Below are 20,854 nucleotides of genomic sequence, written 5' to 3' on the forward strand. Positions count from 1 at the left end.
GTAATACTTGACATGTATCTTGCATGACAGTTCTGTTAGTTCTGCCTTCGTGGTCACTTAACGTACGTGGACACCCATTTTTGCTGTGTAATATATTTCTTGTTGGCAGCATGTAACTGATGCGTAAGGATAACGGTTTTGAAGATTTACACTTGTGTAAATCAAAATTCCCATTGCTAAAGATCAAATGTTTTTATTGCTTTCGACACCTGCTCAACTCCTCAACGACATATTTAAGCTACAGTATAGACAGACTTGGCATCATAGCAGTTTTTGCTCCGCTCGCAGTTTTAGTCCTGACAGCTGGCCGAGCGTTTTGTATGTCCACCACATTCCCGAGATCAGCTCAAAGGCGGATGACATTTTGCAGGGCTTTTTTCCCTCTCCTCTGGGAAAGCTTTGCCCTTTTGCTCTGTTCCAGGACCAGCTAGCTCTAATGCAAGATGCTTATCTTAACAATTGTGATATAACCCTATAAAACTGCTCTCACAACAGACTAAAAGGGCAATATCCACCGACACCTGTTGCTTTTTTGTTACTCGCTCCGCCCTACTGGACATCTGCCTCAACAGGCAACTAGCATCCTGCCAAGCTAAACAACATGCTGCACTTGACATTCATTTCTTATTGATGTGTAGGGCTTTAATTGCATCTGGGGAGCTTCAAGCTTACTTCCTGCCAGTAGCTGGACCTCCTATCCCGACCCGAAGCTATGCATTTATAGTGTCACGCTGGGCGGTGTTAGTGCAGTTGCCCTTTAGCAGCACACAAACAAAACCATCTGAGGATCAGAAGACAAGAGTTAGTGGTATATTTCCAGTAATTACTTGTCATCTCACTTACACACAAGTGTTGGTGTTGGTAGTTGATTTAAATAATTGAATGTAACCCAAATACTAGTTACGTGGAACTGGGTTCTGTAACCATTATATGAGTCTTGGACAGAAGTTTGGAGTCAGATGAGAAATAACTTAATTATTTACTGTACCAGGTACAACGTTGGCCTTTGACTTCTGCTTTGGAGATAAAAAGGTTAAATATTTTAGATGATTATGACATCAATATTTAATGTAATTAGAAGTAACATACTGTTTGTCATAAGACCTAGACAGTATGAGAAATGTTATTTAAACAATGTCCTAGTTAATATCCTTTCTGGGATTTTTGTCTAGCACACAAAATCTTGCCCTGCCCTTTCCCTGTGAGTTTTTTAGCAGTAGTATAGATAGCGTATGGTGCTAAATTCATCCACAAAGTATATCATCTTCATTTCAGAGGCAAGAACATAGGAATACAGGAACAGTATGCAGGTAATATTTCATTAAGTACCATTCCCTTGTGTGAAGAGAGCCAAGGCACCGAGAAACAGAATAAATCAAACAAAGATAGGTGACCAAATCTAGGCTATGTCTGTATATGAATGAGATTTGAGCATCAGAAATTGATTTCAATCTTTGCCGTGACCTTACTCAGTCAATATTAAAGATATCAAGGTTATATTTTTAAAGGAATTCCTTTACATAATGTAGAATATGATTTTATGTAAAAAACAGTAATCGCAAAAATTGACTTTTGCTAGGTTTTTACTTGCAGGATCACACAGGGTGTTCGGTTTCATTTCATGAAAGAGACCAAAAAAGTTAAGTTCTTGGGTGACCTGTAATTTTGCATGAAAGACACGCAATCAGGCTGAATTGATTTGAGAGGTCAAGGCTGGTTTTACAGTTCTCTTAGGCTTCATTTAAAGTTTTCCTAACACCTGAGCAGACTGAAAATCTTTTAATACTGAGCTGGTCAATCTTTTTTCCCTGGAGGAATTACCAGTCCTGTTGTCTTGTTCAGTGTAGGTTGTTGTGTTTGGGCTCAGTTCTTGTAGATGGTTTTAGATCATCAGCATCAGACCTATTATACTGCATGTGGCTGAGGCAAGACCTACTCTCTTTTTAAGACCAATTATAATAGACCCGCTCACTTTTTCTCTAATTTAGCGCATATCAGTTCACTTGTCAAAGTGCTGTCTGTCAAATCCGTTCCACTAGAGAAACGTCCTAATAAATTAAACTTCGTTATGCGTTTTAGCTACAGCCTTGACTTACACGCTGCTGCTTCCTCAAATCCATTTCACTTGCCTCATTTTGGGGCTTTTCCATTGCATAGTACCCCACGGTTTGGTTTGGGCCAGGTCAGCTCACCTTACTTTGGCTTGGTTAGCTTTTCCATTGAGTTTAGTATCACTTCGCAGTGGGAGGGATTATAGGCGTGTCGTTATATTTGCATTGACATCATACAAGTGAGAGCGTCGTTGTACATTCCCATACATTTATTTATTTCTCAGTCTGCCACAAAATTAAAATTGACCACCACAAATAGATGTTTGCAAATCACGTTAATCACTACCTCTGTCTCACATGACAGTTTCTGTACAAACACCGGTGGCGTCGGTTGACGCGTTCCACTGAGCCCCATTTAAGTTGCATTTAAGCATATATGCAGACGTGCATGTCGCAAATGTGCCACCACAAACTGAAAGTCTGGAAAAAACTGGTATGGTGTTCTTGATTCTCAACCTGTGGATGTTTTTCATTGCCAAAAGGGAGTTTGGGAACGTATAGCAGAGCACAGATTACGACATGTTTGCTCGAGACAGCGCAAGCTAGCATGAAGGTAAAGCTAATTTTTTACATTATAGTGATGACGCTGGTAGTGACGATTCTCTCAGACCAATCAGTGATCTGCTGTGTTTTCGTGTCACGTTTTGGTATCAGCTAGGGTCGCTTTGAACCCCAACCGAGGTGGAACTAAAAAAAGTATCGGGTACTACTGCACCCAGTGAAAAAGCCCCCAAAAGTAAGCTGACCCGACCCAAACCGTGGGGGACTATGAAATGAAAAAGTCCATATAAATTAAACTCCATTTCGTGTTTTCATCACTTTCACCAACTGTACTCCCGCGACACAACAAGGTAAGCAAAGCTTTTAGGCTACAAAAGCTTCCGACACCCATATTTTAGATTCTTGTATTATCGCTGCTTTTGCATTATTTCAAAGAATGCCCGAGAAACACATTTTTATTATCATTTGTGAGCCTGTCTGGCTCATAAGTCTCGTAATCTAATTATGAGATTCAGAGCATTAAATATTGATTTTACTCATTGATATCACATTGATTTTAATCTTTGACTTGATCTTATACTCAGTCAGTTATTAAATATATCAAGGTTATATTTTCACAGAATGTTCTTTACATTATGATTTTAGGTAGAAACAAAAAAAACACAAACACAAAAAAAAGATTTTAGCTGTCTTAACATTAGGGATGTAACGATTAATTTTGTGTCCCATTAAAACTGAAACCGAATCTGAATCGCAAGGCTGCGATTATGTGTTTAATGCACAGCTTGAGCGTGTACTATGGCATTTGGTCAGTAGGAAGTCCGTATCAATCTAAAATTATTATGAGTCGTAGTCGTTTATAATGTGCATTTAAAAAAGCAACACTCGTTAAACAAAATCATTCAAAATATTCTTTATTATCATGAAAATACCTGAAACAATTTGAAGAACAGCGATATGAATATTCTTGTAGACATTTCCTGGAATAGCGTTTGTAACGCTACTTCTTCTGTGGCACAAAGGGAGTTTCTGCACGAGAGCGCCCCCCCTGGCGTTCGGATGTGCCGGGATTTCACTGTAATTCATTCAAATTCATGTATTGAGAAAACGCGCATTTGCACGGTTAATCGTTACAGCCCTACTTAACATGCAGGGTCCTAATAATTATGGCCTGTTATAGTCAATAAATAAATGTGGTTGTCCCGTATAAAATATTCTATTTATTCACAGTGAAATGGAAAGACGTGGCCACACCCACCCTGAACATATTTTCCTTGCGTATCTAATTAATTGTGCAGTTTTATGTTAATGTGGCCTCATTCCTGGGATAATTTAAGGGATGCTTCAAAGGCTTCAATTCTTGGACCGATCTGAGGTCTAAGGGGATTGGCTGGAGGGAGACTTAATTTTACACATGCAAAGTTAACTATGGAACTTCAATAGAGAGCGTTACCTTTGGGAGCATGCACCATTATGGAAGTTATGAGAGATGTTCTAGATACATCTCCAGTTTCATTTTATTGTCGGATCTGCACTGGTTTTCTCTGTACATGGTGTCAGGATTTCGACGAGGACAGGAGAAATAAATAAATAATGAAGCTGGCGAATCTTACGAAGGTATACACTCATGAAGAGATTAACATATAACTCAACTGGGCTATGTTAGCATTATTGATATGTGACCCAGTTAAAGTCATTTTTGTGATTTATTCTTAATATTGACTAAGGACATATATCATGAAATCAATGATTTAATGCTCCAAGTCTTTGAAACTTCAGTCTGGATTTCACAGACAGGGTCACGTTTAACATTCATAATAATGAAAACTTCCTGTTCTAAAACACTGTGAGTTGCCTATGTAGTTAGCATTTTAAGTACTCATATAAACACAGGGATTGTGTTTTATAGCTTACAACTTGCCTTTTCTCAGCAAGATTGCTTTGAGCGCTGAGTGTTTTAAATTACAGTATTATAAGTAATGACTTTTTCAGATACAGATGTTTGATTGCAGGCTGATGTCTACAGTATATGACCCCATTATGCCTATTTTAATTCCATTCATGTAGTTGCATGCCTTTCAGTGCGTCGTGACAAAGGTCTGATTTTCTAATTCCATTTACCTGTCTGGAGATGTTGAAAAAGCTTTGAGAAACAGAGTCTGACGCTTGTCTAGCTCAGCCCAGTTGTCCTTTACTAACCAGCAATGATTGACTGCCCAATGTGAGTTAAATAAAGGGAAGCGCGCCATTTGCTTCCAGAAACTTCTCTGATTAACTGAGGTTTGCCTAATAAAATGCAATGAACACGGCCAGATCTGTGCCTGCCTCGCTTATGAAAAACTTAGGGATTGGTTTGAAATTGATTTATGTCATATGAAGGTCAAGCTGAGTGAATATCTAGAGTCTGTGTTGTGTGTATGTCTTCAGAATGTTAACATGGTTTTATTGGTTAACATACACAGAAGTCTATAAAAATACACTTATTATTATTTATTATGGCAGTAATATTATTTATTGTTTAAAAATATATATATGCTTGTTTTATTATCTTTTAATTATAATGATAATTTTTCTATTAATAATATTAGTAATAATCTATCTCACTAGGAAATGACATCAAGTGTTGTTGGCTCATCCCTCCATATTAAAAGGCAAAGACAACACAGAAAAAAAGCAGTAGAGTCCACGAGCCAGCATGCTGATAGACTTCCCCCGTTCGTCTCAAATCTGCATGCAGACAACTACTTTATGGATATTTGGGTTTCCTCACCATAGCAACAGAGCTGCAAAACCGTACCGTACAGTCTCTCATCACACACAGTCGTGCCTGGGATCGCACGGCACGCGGGAGAAAGAGGGAAAGGACTCCGCTTCCATGCGCCTAAATCTCTGGAGGAATTTTTCTCATTACAACCATGACAGTTCACTTACAACAGCACCCAAGAGCCAAGGGTCATGTTCACAGTCGCCGGTCGAGCAGTCGTTCCTGCGTTCAACTGAGAGACAAATGGAGGGATGCAACAATTTCACTGTTTGCTCACCATGACGGAGCCGCTCTGTGCTGAATCCTTTTGTGTCACGCAGCCAAGCTTCTGTCCTCGCCTCACGCCTGTGGGTTAACTGCCAGAGGAAGGCTGGAAGAGCCCCCTCCTCTTCCACACCGCCAATCTGCAATTTTTACTCAATCTGCCTCTCTTGTCTCGTTTTACCTCAGTGTGCGAATATCTCCACCCCTTTCTCTCACTCTCTCATGCTTTCTCTCTCCCTCCCACAGCTTGCTATCTCTCCTCCCCTCGTGCCTTCAAAGCCAGTCTGCTCGCCACTTTAGGGCTGCTTGCTAGATGATCTCTCGGAAAACAACATCCGCTTCTGTCTCCGGCAGCTCCATGTCGAGGTTTCTTTAGGATTTTTTGTCCAAGGCAGCAGGATGCTGATGTGCCGGCACTGATTCTTCTACTTACCTTCTAATTTTCCCCTTTCCCCTTCCCTCTCCTAATCTCCTGCCCTCTGACCTTCATCACCACCTTTCACCTGTTCCCTTCCATCCCTATTCCCTCTCTTTCTTCGTCCCTCTTTCTTGACCATGTTGCCATGTGTCTGCCGGTTCCAGCCTGTCCTTGCTTTGCTATCCTTAACTTTCTTTACTCAAGGGGAAAACTGTCCAGCGACCTGCCTGTGTCCAGACCCTCACACCGTAGACTGTAGCGGACGAGGACTTACCCGTCTACCGGAAGAGATCCCGCTGGATGTGAGAAGACTGCTGTTGGCCGACAACTGGATCCCACGTATTCCCTCAGACTTCCTAGTGCTCTTCAGTGACCTGGTCTATCTTGACCTCCGCAACAACTCGCTGTCACGCATTGAGCCGGGCACCCTTAGCACTTCCTCCAGGTTAGTTTTCCTGGACCTCGGCTGCAACAACCTGACTGAGATCCCCAAAGGGACTTTTGGAGAGTCGAGGAGCCTAATTAAGTTGCGCCTGGGCAATAACCCCTACTTAAGCATGGTCAACGAAGACGCCTTCACGGGTCTCACATCCTTGCGTGAACTTGAACTAGAACGCAATGCTTTATCTGGGCTACAGGTGGGTGCCCTGAGCCAGCTGCCCTCGCTCCGGATGGTAAGGTTAGAAGGCAACCCTTGGGTGTGTAACTGCAACTTTGCCAACCTGTTTACTTGGCTGGTGGAGAACAGTCGCAAGCTTCCTCATGGTGAGTCCTTGAATTTGACATCTGTGCAATTATCCCTAAAGCTAGCTAGCTATTATAGAGCCATCTAATTGTTGCATAAGCTTTACTGTACGACATGATTCTCCTATTACCCTAGTTTAAATAAGGGACCTCTTTGATCTAAATATAGCTCTTTCCCACCCCCACAATGACTACAAGGGATTTCCACACTTATGACAGACAAATGAGGACAGTACAGAAGCATTATGAGACCCCTTTGTGTACTGGGTGATGCCCTGTCCTTTGCGGAGCTCGTGATCGGTTTGTGATGGTCAGACGTGCATCACACATATGCTAAACGCCTGCTTCAATCAGCCTGGTGTGCGTCTGTATTTGATATACTATTAGCCAGTTCAAGACATGGTATTTACAGAAACAACAACTATAATCAGTCATCCTTTGCTGTAATGAACAGTTTAATAACGTGTTTGTTATTGTATATTCAGGTTTAGATTTAAATGTCACAAATAATTTACCATAGTACTCCCCTTACCATAGTACAAAAAATGTCCAGGCATTGTCTCTAGACATAAAGACATATTTTGTGTGCATATTTTGTGTGCCTAAGGGAGAGAGAGAATTAAAGAGCACATCATACTCCAGAGAAAGGGTCACAATAGCAAAAATCGGCTTATACAAAAATTCGTCTCATTGTCTGGTGTGAGGAGCTCAGAATTGTTCTGTGAAACGGATAATGATGTGGCTGACGTCCAGGGAATTTCCACCAGACACTTATTTCGTAGTCACAAAGATGTCTTGTATTAGAAAGTCGCATGTATTTATCCTCTCTGGGGCCGTTTTCTTTATATTGCCAAATATAAAACAAAACATAAACTCAGTGGCTGCATGCTAGAATATAATATTGTTATAGTTTTATAACATATATAACATATATAATAAGCTGTATTGAAAGCATTGCACCTGTATAAACATACATTTTAACAAAATTGGGACATCAATGGGTTGTAAATAAACCTATGCTGGGTTGTTGTTACCCAACCATAGGTTAAAACTTCCACGTTTCATATCCCTGTCGTGTTTATACATATAAATAAACATGTATTTCTCTCAAGGGTTTTTCCCCTCCTAGGAGTTTTCCCACAGGGTTTTTGTCCTAGGGTTTTTTTCATCCCCGGAGAGTCAGCCAACATTGGATTAACTTAGCACTTTCCTGTATAAGTTACATTATTATTACTACGCTCGCTTGTAAGGTTATTCTTAGCCGCTGTATTCTGCTTTTTATATTATCTATCAATTATTCTGTATTTTCCCCTACATCTATTCATGTAAAGCTGGTTTGAAACAATTAACAATTGTGAAAAGCGCTATATAAATAAAATTGAATTGAAATAACCCAGCACTTTATTTATGACCCAACTGTTGATTCTGTCCATATTTACCCAAACATGCGCTAAAACAACCCAAAAATATTTACACTGGATGTACATTCTGTAGTTTTCAGTGTTTTGTTTTGTTTTAAATTTCTAATTCCTTTTTCTAAATCATAAGTAAAATAGTAGTATTAAACAACTGGACATAAACTTCTAGTCACATGTGTAATTTCCCTGTAGATAAAATGGAAAACCAATCATCTGTACAAACAATATATCTAATGGGCAAACACCACACGACCCCAGAGCTCCATTATCTGTCATTTAGCTTGAACAGATGAGCTTCTAGTCCTGTTTGTTTACACACAAACCTGACCTTGTCTTGTGGGTATTTCAACTCACTGTGATGCAATAGTACGTTATGAGTTGCTCATAAGGAGTAAGCACAGAACAGCTTGTAAAAACCGATTTCCATTTCCTTATGATGCAACCGCTGTAAAGAGAAAATCACATTGACTGTCAACTCCCTACCGTCCGCTGTTTTCATTACATTCACATTCCATTTCCCTTGGCTGATGAGAATTTTGATTTGGGCATTGAAAACAAGTTTAGTGCACCGGGTAAAATATGATATCCCTCAGTGGCTCCTGCAAATAAATTGATCATGGGCTTTCACAGAAGTCATTAGCAGCCATAATGAATTGTAAAGAGCCGAGAGCCAAGCATACATCAGCATCAGCGTCCGCAGCAGTCCGGGGGCAAAAACTGAAGCCGAGCCCTCGGTGTACCCGCACTGATGCACTCTGAATTGAGTTAGGAGCACGCATCTCACCTCATGTTTATTACTTATTTCTGCATCACTGAGCTCTTATAACTTCAGGGCGTTAGAGAGCAGGAGGTTAAAACTACAAATAGTCTAACGTGACCTTTAGAATATGCATATCCAGAGGACTGGCCTGTGTTTGTCCAAGAACCTCTATTTATCTCTGCATGATATGCATCTATATGGACTTTACTTACAGTAAGGTTGTAATAAGGGTTTTATTTGCTAAATTGATGTATGTATTCAAACTTAAAATAGTGTTTATTAACTTGATCTTTGACACTAAATCTAAAATAATGGCAACAAGCAGGGCTCAAACACTGATGATAGCATGGATAGTGGGCGGGGTGAAGCCCCAGGTCAGCTTGGAAAAACAGGTGCATACATTGAGACAGAGTGTGAAGGTGGTCACTAACTTTGCAAAATTAATTAGACCTTCAGAAAGATAACTTTGACCGATTTTCATCAGGATTATCAGATGGTTATGTGAAACAAACAGAAGTGAGAGAAAATCTGTTAAAGGATTAGTCCATTTTCAAGTCCAGATAATTTACTTACCACCATGTCATCAAAAATGTTGATGTCTTTCTTTGGTAAGTCGAGAAGAAATTATGTTTTTGAGGAAAACATTCCAGGATTTTTCTCATTTTAATGGACTTAAATGGACACCAACACATAACAGTCTTAATGCAGTTTAAACAGAGTTTCAAATGACTCTAAATGATCCCAAACGAGGCATAAGGGTCTTATCTAGCGAAACGATTGTCATTTTTGGCAAGAAAAATAAAAAATATGCACTTTTAAACCACAACTTCTCGTCTATATTTGGCTATGTGACGCGCCAGCGCGACCTCACGTGATTGCGTAATGACATCGAAAGGTCACGTGTTACATATATGAAACGTACATTTGCGAACCATTTTAAACAATAAACTGACACATAAAGACATTAATTAGTATCATTCCACATACAACAACGTTGGAACGGTCCTCTTTCTCCACACTTGTAAAAACTGGGGCGTAGTTTCGTCATCCATGACCTCTTGACGTGATGATGTATTACATGAGGTCGCGCTGGCGCATCACAGGACCGGAGGAAGATGAGAAGTTGTGGTTTAAAACTGCATTTTTTTTTTTAGATAAAGACAGACCCTTATGCGTCATATACTAGATAAGACCCTTATGCCTCATTTTGGAATTGTTTAGAGTCCTTTAACTGCAATTTTAAACTGCATTAAAACTGTTAAGTGTTGGGGTCCGTTTAAGTCCATTAAAATGAGAAAAATCTTGGAATGTTTTCCTCAAAAAACATAATTTCTTCTGAACTGAACAACGAAAGACATCAACATTTTGGATGACATAGTGGTGAGTAAATTATCTGGAGAAAATTGACTAATCCTTTAAGTACTACTAATAGCGCATCTATACACAAAGTAGGATGGGGAATATCCATAACTGGTACGGTTTTAATCCTGTGCCCTCTGGGTTTTTCTGGTGAAAACAACCAACCACCACCATTTTCTGACACAAATGTACAACCATGGGGGTTTATTTCTTTCTTTTAAATGTTTTGAGTAGCACTTTGAGTAGTAGGGTTTTGACCTCCCTTCTGAGTCATTCCAAGCTTAAGCCACCTGTGTTTTCGTGATCGGGGCAGAAACAACCCAGAGGAGTGGTTAAGTACAGTAAATGCATACAGAGCGTAGTTGGCTCTGACGGATACGCAAATACTTACTGAGATTCAGGGTTTTTGGCCGGGGAACCTGCGAGTTGGGGCCTGGTACTGCGGCCGGATATTGTAACATGGGATCAATTTACATGTTTCCCCTCAAACAAATGACCTCGAAAACTCACATCAGAGCTTATGTAGGTGACAAACGCACATCTTTGGATTAGGGTTGGGTACTGCAACCGGTACCTTTTAGAGCACAGACCGAATTATGTTGGTACTATCAAGTATTGATTCACATTAAATCAATCGGTGCCAAACTTTAGTACCTGAGAACGCAACTGGGCTCTGCGTGAGCTGGTAGAAAAAGTGAGAGAGATTCTGTGAACCATCCAACTCGTTCAAACACAACATACAGCGCAATGTGCTGCATCGTCACCATCGTTTATCTTTGTCACATGCTTTTAGATCATAGCAATGTAAATATTTGAGCATAAAGAAGACGCATAACAGATCTCAGTGAACTACTCACACACTGTTCAGTGCGTGCATGCATTCCCGGAAAGCTCCAATCTTAATGCTTCAGACAGTGTGCAAATACTAACTGAGTTATTATTTTCTCACGCTGGAATGGACATATTTACCCCAAATTATCTAAAAATGTGATTGTCCTGGTCCTACAGTCTGTTAAGCTACCTCCTAAGTGGTAGCAGTTGGGAAATAAAACGCGGGTATGACAGTTTCAGCAGTAACAACATAAACAAGCGGCTTTCGTGGTCAACACGTAACTTCCGGTAAAATCCACTAAGAATAAATAACAACAAAGTACTTTAAACTTAGTTTATTTATATAACAAGCAACATAAACAACACGTAGAATACCTAAGAAACCAAAACATTTGTTATTTTCGACGAGGTATTTGTTTAAGTGTTCAGTTTAGCAACTAGTCAGACCATTAAAAGAACTGAAACCGAAAGTAAAGTTCGGACCAGTCGCGTATCGCGTCACCGCACGTGCGTCCGATGAAACCGTTTATAAATGTATACTCAATCCAGTATTACAGTATTATAAAACGGTTAGTTCCAATCCTTGATTCTGATTGGTCAATAGGTGTGCTTTATTGACGATAAAACACTGCTATGACCGCTTCACCCAACGGTTCTATTTAATATCACTGCGCCCTTAGCAACACCCTTAGCAACACATAAACATATAATGAGACAAAGTCTGAGAACAGTTTGTTGTTTTTATTTGAGCTTTCATGTTGTTGTTCGCAGTCAGGGACTATTTTTTCTAGCGGAAGGAATGCTTTTATTGATTTAACTTCATGAAAGTTGCACTAATATTTTTTTTACTTTAATATTGTGTGTTAACCGTTTTATAAAAGCAATAAGGTACTCGAGGCAAGTGCTGTATCGTGAATAAGTAACGAGGTAAGTGCTGTATCGTGAATAAGTAACGGCTGAAGGGGTTGCAGGCACTCCGCTTCGCGTCGTGCCTAACAACGCCCTTCAGCCGTTACTTATTCACGATACAGCACAGCCTCTCGTACCTTATTGCTTACTTAATTTATTAAGCTTCTATACCTAGAACTACAGACCAACCTGAAAAACATGAACATTTCTAAATGAATAGCAAAATGTTTAAATTGAGTTGTTTAGACTTATTTTTATCACAGTTTTTGTTGTTACATAGAGAATAAAGTACCGAAAAAATGTACTGTTGGGAACGAGTACCGAATTTCAAGTACCTACACTGGTATCATACCAGTTAAAATGTGAAAGGTACCCAACCCTGCATGGGATAGATACCTTCCACAGATTTGTTTTGCCCTAAGGACTGCCCATGAAAGCCTGTGTTTTAGCCCAGCGCAGATGCTTTACTGGTGAGAGCTAGCTACTGATTGTTTAGATAACACCATGATCTGTCGGCCTGAGGACCTGCGGCGTGCGTTATAGATGACTCATGTACGAGTGGCCCTAGAGGCTAGCCATGAAAGACAGAAGCGCTACAATGATTTACACCAAAGGCTGGCTACATATATCCCCTGGGATTTAGTTTATTTAAAAACGCACCCCAAGTCTGATGCAAAAGCGAGCTTTGCAACCAAACTGGCTCCACTGTATGCAGGTTCTTATCGGGTCGCACAATGCCTGTCTGATGTAGCCACTGTTGATAATGATCTAGAAGTAAGTGTAGTGCATGTGGTAAATCTTCAACCCATTCACACTTGGCGGTCATCTGATTCACAAATCACACCAGTCCCTGAGCAAAGTGGTCCTGACATTTCAGGCACTGGTCAGAGTACTCAGGACCTGAGTATTGATATGGGTTTGGACCTAACCCCCTGCATTGACAGGGAGGGTGCAAGAGAGGCGGATGATGTCTCTTGAACATTCTGGATTGAACGAGATGGTCATATAGATCTGGGATGAGATGTGAGTGAATAAATTATGAGAGAATTTTCATATTTTGTTGAACTATTTGGTGGAGTGGGAGAAAAACTGAATTGTGCAGAATCTATATACTGTATTCTCCCTCAAGGTTCAGGCTTTATAGAGTTTTATATCATCTAAACGTCGTAGCTGTTCTCTTCATATCAGTGTAATGGTTTATTACCCACTTAAGCCTTACTGTTGAACCACTGGGCACACTAGAGATACTTTGCCTCTGTCAGAAATACAGTTCCCTATTAGATATCCAGTGCATCAAAGCTCACCGTGGATTATCCTCTTAATGAGAACATGGATTTCTTAACAGCAGGAAACGTCAGTTTCTTTATTCCTAGTAGTATGAGAAAAGTGATAAAGGAAAGAAGTGTTTGGATTAAAAACTGAAAAATCCCTGTTGTATATCCCTTCACTGTTTGATATTAGAGCTATTTGATATGATAGCTTCAGAATAAAGCATTCTCTAGCATTGTGCGCTTAAGACAAAATGTACAGTAGTTAAACAAAATCTTGTTTTTTATTAAACTCAAATTTTTTAGAGTTGGGTTGAAAATGGACAAACCACACTGTTGTGTTTGAATGAATCTAGAACATTATTGGTTAATATTTAACCTAGCGGTTGGGTTTGTCTTTGAACCAGCCATGTGTTAAAATAAGTTAACATTTCTTATGCTGCGTGCATCAGTTATGCCCGGGTTGATCCGAAAATATTTTTAATGATGTTCGGGTTGCGGTGGGTCGGGTCGTTATAAAGATGCCAGTTAACTATTTCAAACAATTACTACTTTTAAAAAATGCGGGCCAGGGAGCGGGTCGGGTACACTATATTTTTTTTGCAGTCCGAGTTGTGGGCGGGTTAGTTGAAAACGTCTGTCGTGTTGTTTAATACATTAGCTACTAGCAATACAAGCTTGGCGACTTCGTTGACACACCGACAGTGACTGTTGGTGACAGGAAGTGGACGTGTCCATGCGACAAAGATAAGAAAAAATTTATTTCACACAAATGATGAGCGACTTTCAGGAGTGACTACCAAAGGAAGTGAAGCAGTGCAGTTCACGTCATCGGTCTCATTTGTTTATAATTGTTACTGGGAAAACCAGAATTTGGACCGCCTCCTAATGACCTCATTGAAAGAGACGGGCGTCACACAGCAACGAGTCGAAAAAAGTTAGTTGACAGACTCCTTATGTCAGCGGCGGCTCGTGACTGCTCTTCCGAGGGGCGCAAATTCAAAATCATGTGTGTTGCTTGTGTTTTTAAAATATGTGTTTGTTGAGTCATGTGAACCATGCCCATCACGTGTTTTGTCAGAATAAGAGCCTGCTGCACACGCGTCAAAAGCGTTTATGATAAAAGAGACGCTCATGTTCACAAAATAAATGCAAGACACTCCCTTAATATTAAACTCTGATTACGCATGAGATTATGCGAGTATCTGGCAAATGCGAGCGTCTGTTTATCATAAACCCTTTAGATGCGTCTGCAGCAGGCACTTATTTTGACAACACACGTAATGCACACAGGCTCACTCGACACGCCGAACACATATTTTGAAATCACGAACTACACACATGATGGGCTACATACATGTTGTGACGAACTGGCCGCCACTGCCTTAAGTGCAATTTTACGTCTACGTAGCGCCTACGCTGTAGGCTATGGGTAGCTCTGCATAGCATGATTCCCTCTTGTCAGGTCAAAAAATTATGTGAACAGTATAAATGAAAACTACACGTAGATGCACACCTACAGTGTATAGAGGCTATGGCGTAGGTCCTACACAAAAGTATAAATGACCCATTAAAGTTTTTTCAATAGCATTGCCTAAATAATCTGTATATCTAATATTGCTTCTTCAGTATCACAGCACCACAAGCATAGTCCCTCAGTGATGTTTGACAGATGGATGCTCATTTAGAGAAGCTCATCTGTGAGCATCAACACTCAGAATAAACCAGAGCTCATTACAGTCAATCACTGCCAGGTCTGATTTATATCACTTTGACCAAATCACTTGAGCTAATGGTCACAGGAATCAATTTTTGAAAGTGTGAAAGCAGCTTATCATGCCATCGGAAAGAAATTGGATTTTGTGGAAGAGGGATGGAAAAACGTCTTCGCACACGAAATATTCATGATTTAACGAAAAGCAATTGATGTCTGCATAGGCAGACAGATAGATTCAGCATCAGTTGTTTGTTGTATGTTTGGGGTTGCTGGTATACAACCAGTGTAGACATGTTTTGTGCTTGTTGCTCACTTTCACACATTCTGATTTCCCCTGTGATCGTGTGCCCTAAACACAAACTACAGTAGGCTGCCTGGCGGAATGAACTGTGATGGATAATGGCTGATGGAATCATTTAATGGATGGATGGGCCTTTAAATGTGTAACCTTTGAACTTGATGTTTGGTAGAGGGAAGAATTGTGAAGTGTTTGAATATAAGAATGATTTTAATGAAATAACTTGAAATACACAGTGTCCTCATGCTCATGAGGATGTGCTTTCTCAGTCCACCTCCAGCCTCCGCTGTGAATCATTCATGAGGGAAACAGGTGTAAACATGATCCACCTCTTTCATCGCCGCTCATGGTTAAGAACAAAGTCCATTTATAATTTATAATTGTGACCTCAGACCGTCCTGACAGTTGCCTTTTTAACCGATTTACAACCAGTGTTTTCCACCCAAGACATGTTAGATGAAACCTTATAAAGTCATCTCAGCTTGTTGATTTATTAAGTGTATTGAGATAGGTCTACATCTGAATGTGACTGATGCTTTTATCCAATGCAAATCTCAGCACATCTGTTTTATTAATGTGTTCTCTGGAGATCAAATCTGTGACCTTGGTGTTGCTGGTACAATGCTGTACCCGCCGAGCTGCAGGTGCACAATTTATCTTTAGTCTGCACACAGTACCTGAACTGACAAGTATGTTACCCTGCCTTTGAAAACCTAGCTGAAGTAATTTTTTGATGATTTATTTTTTTACATAAAATATAACCTTTAAAGATCGAAATCAGTGATGTTTGATGTTCCTAATCTCATAATTAGATTATGAAACTATAGCATAGATTTCACAGACAGTGTTACATATGACTTAAAGGGAGAGTTCACCCAAAAATGAAAAATGAAAACCCTCATGTCGTTCCAAACTCGTAAGACCTCCGTTCATCTTCGGAACACAGTTTAAGATGTTTTATATTTAGTCCGAGAGCTTGTTGACCCTGAAAATATACGTATGGTATACTGTCCATATCCAAAAAGGTAATAAAAACATCATCAAAGTAGTCCATGTGATATCAGTGGGTCAGTTAGAATGTGTTGAAGCATCGAAAATACATTTTGTTCCAAAAATGACGAGTTTATTCAGCATTGTCTTCTCTTCCGCGAGACTAAAGTCACATGACTGCAGTGACGTGGATGATGTATGACACGGCTGACGTGTTATCTGGTGCGCCCCAGCTGTTAGTTTTTTTTTGTGCGCCTGGGCTTCGTTTACAGTCTGAGGGAGACGCACACTGTAAGTTTGAAAAAAAACTTTGCAAACATGTGTGAGGATAACACATCATCCGCGTCACTGCAGTCACGTGACTTTAGTCTCGAGGAAGAGAAGACAATGCTGAATAAAGTTGTTTTTTTTTGTTATTTTTGGACCAAAATGTATTTTCGATGCTTCAACACATCCCACTGATGTCACATGGACTACTTTGATGATGTTTTTATTACCTTTCTGGACATGGACAGTATACCGTACATAGATTTTTAATGAAGGGTCAACAAGCTCTCGGACTAAATATAAAACAACTTAAACTGTGTTCTGAAGATGAACAGAGGTCTTACGTATTTGAAAAGAGATGAGGGTGAGTCATTAATGACATTATATTTTTTTTTGGGGGGGGGGGTGAACTATCCCTTTAAAGTAAAAAAATGCACAGTCTGGTGTTTAATCGCATTTAAAATATAACTGCAGATAGATTTTTTGTGTATAATATGTGCCAGATATTACCCTACCATCTGTGATTATCTTGGCTAAACCCCAGCCAGCATCCTTTGCATACTTTCTGCATATATTCCCATTATGTAACAGAGGACAAATATGTCTACACGTGTGTGGTATAATCTGTCATTTTAATTTTAATTAAACTCTGGATCCAGACTGCCATGTGGCGTGTTTCCACTGCGAGACTTTGTGTGTGTTTATTTACAGTAAGTATGCATAAACTATGTCATGGCATGCATAGTATGCACTGCTGTGACATCACAGAGTTGCCCATTGAGGGAAACCCCTCCTGATGGGAATGAGTCACATATTGAGAGCTTCCTTATTATAACTATACTGTGATATATTGCTCACTCCATCTCTCTCATCATTCTCTACCTCTCCTTGACCTTTATCTCCGTTTCATCTTTTGCACTGATTTTCTGTTTGTATGCTAATACATGCAAAATCTTACCATTATGAGAGCTCAGTCACACAGCTTGTGTGAGAGCTATTGAGTAGCTGTGTAGTATTACATGATAGAGTGCCATCAGAGTTAAGCTGAGGTCAGGCATGGCTGTCAATATGCTGAAATCCACACCGGCTATTCATGAGACGATGGTCAATGGTCTGAATGGAGTTGGGTTGGGTGCCAGACTCCAATATCAGGCTCAGTTTGGCCAGGTAAATCAATCGGGAGAAAAAGCGTGTTAGCCCAGAGCTTTCGGCCTTCATACCCGTCGCTAATCTTGAATTTAATCCATCAACTGCCAACATCACATGGCCGTTTGTCTAATAACACCTAAGCTGTTTTTACGATGTCACAGATTGCTCACTTGTTCACTTCCAAACTGTTTTCTGATGTTAGCCAGTAAGTTCATCCACATACTTTGTGTTACTTGCAGTTTTTTAATAATAACACTTTACTTTATCAGCTTTTTGGTTTCACAGATACTGTAGGTAATACAGTATCTGTGAGGAGAGATTTGAGGAGTGAAATATGGATTTAAGTGAGATCATGAGTCCATCAAAAGGAGCTTTGACAAAGTCTAATGGTGATGTGCTGGCGTATTTGTATAACTCATAAAAGACAGAGAAATGCAGAGATCTGCACTGGATTATTGGAGACTGTCCTCCAAAAATAACAACCTTGTTTGTGCAAGCACATTTTAACGACGTAAAGTGACGTATTAAGGGTTTAGTGTCCTCTAGCGGCAGCTTAGATATATACACTAGATGTTGCCTTGGGGTTCTAAGCATGTGTAAAACCGCCGCCATTTTGGAACAGGGGTCTTGTCATAGGAAGTATCTAGGTAAAGCTGCTATCTCCGCCTGTACTTCGAGTTCATGGACGATGCCAGACTTTTGTGCTGCGTCGGGATGTTAGGCCTACTAGCACTATGCATTATAGTTAGAAAAAGGAGATTTTCATAATATCAAAACTTTAATTTTTTCTGGACTCAATGCTAAATACATGTCTCACTGTTGAAACAAACCAAAAGAAAACCAAGAAAATCGCATTCATGACGATTTATGGTGATTTTATTTCCGTTACACTTTTGCCTACAATGACGCTGATGCGAGGCTCCCCTGTTTCAAGATGGCGGCTCTATTTGACACATTCAGTCTAATGAACTGCCGTAGCCAATGCGACATCTAGTGTAGATATCTATGTAGCGGCAGTAGCTTATACAACCTGTTGTTACGTTTTAAGGTTTTTGCCTTATACATCAGATCTGACACATTTAATTTTATGAATTTGTAAATGTAGAAACGGTTTCATAAACATTTATGGTTTTAAAAATATTTTGGAGCATCTCGCCCCACCCTTACCCTAAACCCAACCACTTCTCAAGCATATAAAACACAACACGCAAGTAAAAGTACAGTCATGGGTATTTATTGCATAAAACAGTATAAAAGTATTACAAACTATTCATGTTGCAAACCTTGCAAACTGAAGCCATATGATTACTTTATATGAAGAACTCTGTGATCAAACGCACAGTCAGATCTCATTCAAACATAAACCAGCATGACGTAGTCGGTCACAAGAGCCAATATCGCTTCACATTCTTAGCTAACGTAATGATGCAATCGGTCACAAGACACACAGCCAATGCCTTTTCACAATCATCGCTTCTTCTGGCGGCAGTTTTTGAACGAGTACACCGGATCTGAAATTTACAGCGGATTGTCATCACTTTTGCATCTTTTCTTCAAATAAATCAATCGTTTGACCTCGGTACACTTGGAATATTTTAAGTACATTTTAAAAAGTGACTGTTTTGTATGCTGTGTTTATATCATGGGTACATTATTTGCCTAAATGCCTGAATAGTGTAATGTGTAATAAAATACAATTAATCCTGGCGGTTTAAATTGAAAATCTTATCTCAGTACATGTCATCATAGCAAAATTATAACCCCAAAATATAATTTTATACCATAATATATTAAGTTTCACCTGCTGCTGGTAGAGGCGCTAATTTAGTAAATGCATCTATGAGGCTGTTTACACTTGGCATTAACATGTGTTTTCGTCGATCGGATCACAAGTGGACGACGTTAATGCCAGGTGTAAACGGTGTTCAAAACGTTTTGAGCTCGTCCACTTTCGACCACTTTCAACCACATCCAGAGGTGGTCGAAACCACTTTCGATCGGATCGCTTTGGAGTTGCGGAACGCACATGTGGTTGAATGCGTTCGAACAGCCACACGCGACCGCCTTCTCTCCGCCCATTTATCTAATCTGAGGTATTAAACACAAGTTTTACGTCTTTTTTTACTTCTGGCGTGAAGATATGGTGAACAGCGCTATTTTTAGCCCTTTCATTGATAAAACTAAGCGGCTGATCTCCGTAGTTTCGTTTTGAAAGCGTGTGAAAGTTGCGCGATCCTATTTCATCAATTGCGCTGAAAATTCAAAGAAAGCTCTTACATACTCATGTACAAAACACTGTGCAGCATGTTTACTTGCTAAACAAGCAGTGCACTCTGACATAATAGTTTGCGTCCATATAAACTCATAATTACTCCCGCTCGGGTTTGAATGACAGCAGAGAGACTCGCCCACCGTCTCACAGACCACCCCCTCATAGTATTCAGCACAGAAGCAGTCGAAAGTGGACAAAAGAGACGGATTTAAATACCAGGTGTAAACGTAATGTGTCTCTCTTGTCCACTTGTGATCCGATCGATGAAAACACATCTTAATACCAAGTGTAAACAGCCCCTATTGGTCGTATTTGGTGAAATGGACAAACGACCAAACCAATCGTATGGGTTGGAGAATAGGTTCGATTATTGGCAATCGAAAATCCCAAACTATTAGTGTGTTACAATACTGCTCAGGTATTCATTGAACCAAGGCCTTTAATTTTATCTGGGTAATCTACCTGCAAAGAAAAAACATTTTAAGTTGTAAGATTAAAGAAAATCCCATGGTTTAATCTCAGCTGTTCTGGATGCATGTTAAACAGAAGACCGTCTTTTGACCCTTATGAAGAAACCTGAAACCATCAGGCACAGCACGGTCTCAGATCCTCTCATTAAAAGCGAGCAAGTGCGATTGTTTTCCTCTGGGTCTGTTAGCGCTGTTCGGGTACCTGACCCGTTTCAGATGTTCACAGCTCTGTATTCACACCTGAGGGTGTGGAAAGGACCTAGTCAATGTTAAAGTGTTTGCTGTGTCAACATGTACCTTAAGTAAAAAGATGCTAAACTTAAATAGAAGTCATTTGACCTAAA

At 39.9% G+C, this 20,854-nt stretch overlaps 1 protein-coding gene across 2 annotated transcripts in view; it reads left to right on the forward strand.

Annotated features, from left to right (window-relative positions):
- Window positions 1–5,253: 5,253 nt before the first annotated feature.
- The window catches only part of LOC129427673 (leucine-rich repeat-containing protein 38), a 35,684-nt gene continuing 20,083 nt past the window's right edge, over window positions 5,254–20,854 (forward strand). For both annotated transcript variants that reach the window (XR_008638702.2, XM_055184345.2), the window contains exon 1: window positions 5,254–6,823. Coding sequence is in view for 1 of the 2 variants with exons in the window: in XM_055184345.2 (XP_055040320.1) it covers window positions 6,196–6,823 (628 nt within the window). In the remaining variant the exon portion in view is untranslated. The remainder of the gene's footprint in view (window positions 6,824–20,854) is intronic.

The sequence above is a fragment of the Misgurnus anguillicaudatus genome, chromosome 14, assembly GCF_027580225.2.
Source record: "Misgurnus anguillicaudatus chromosome 14, ASM2758022v2, whole genome shotgun sequence".
Lineage (NCBI taxonomy): Eukaryota > Metazoa > Chordata > Actinopteri > Cypriniformes > Cobitidae > Misgurnus > Misgurnus anguillicaudatus.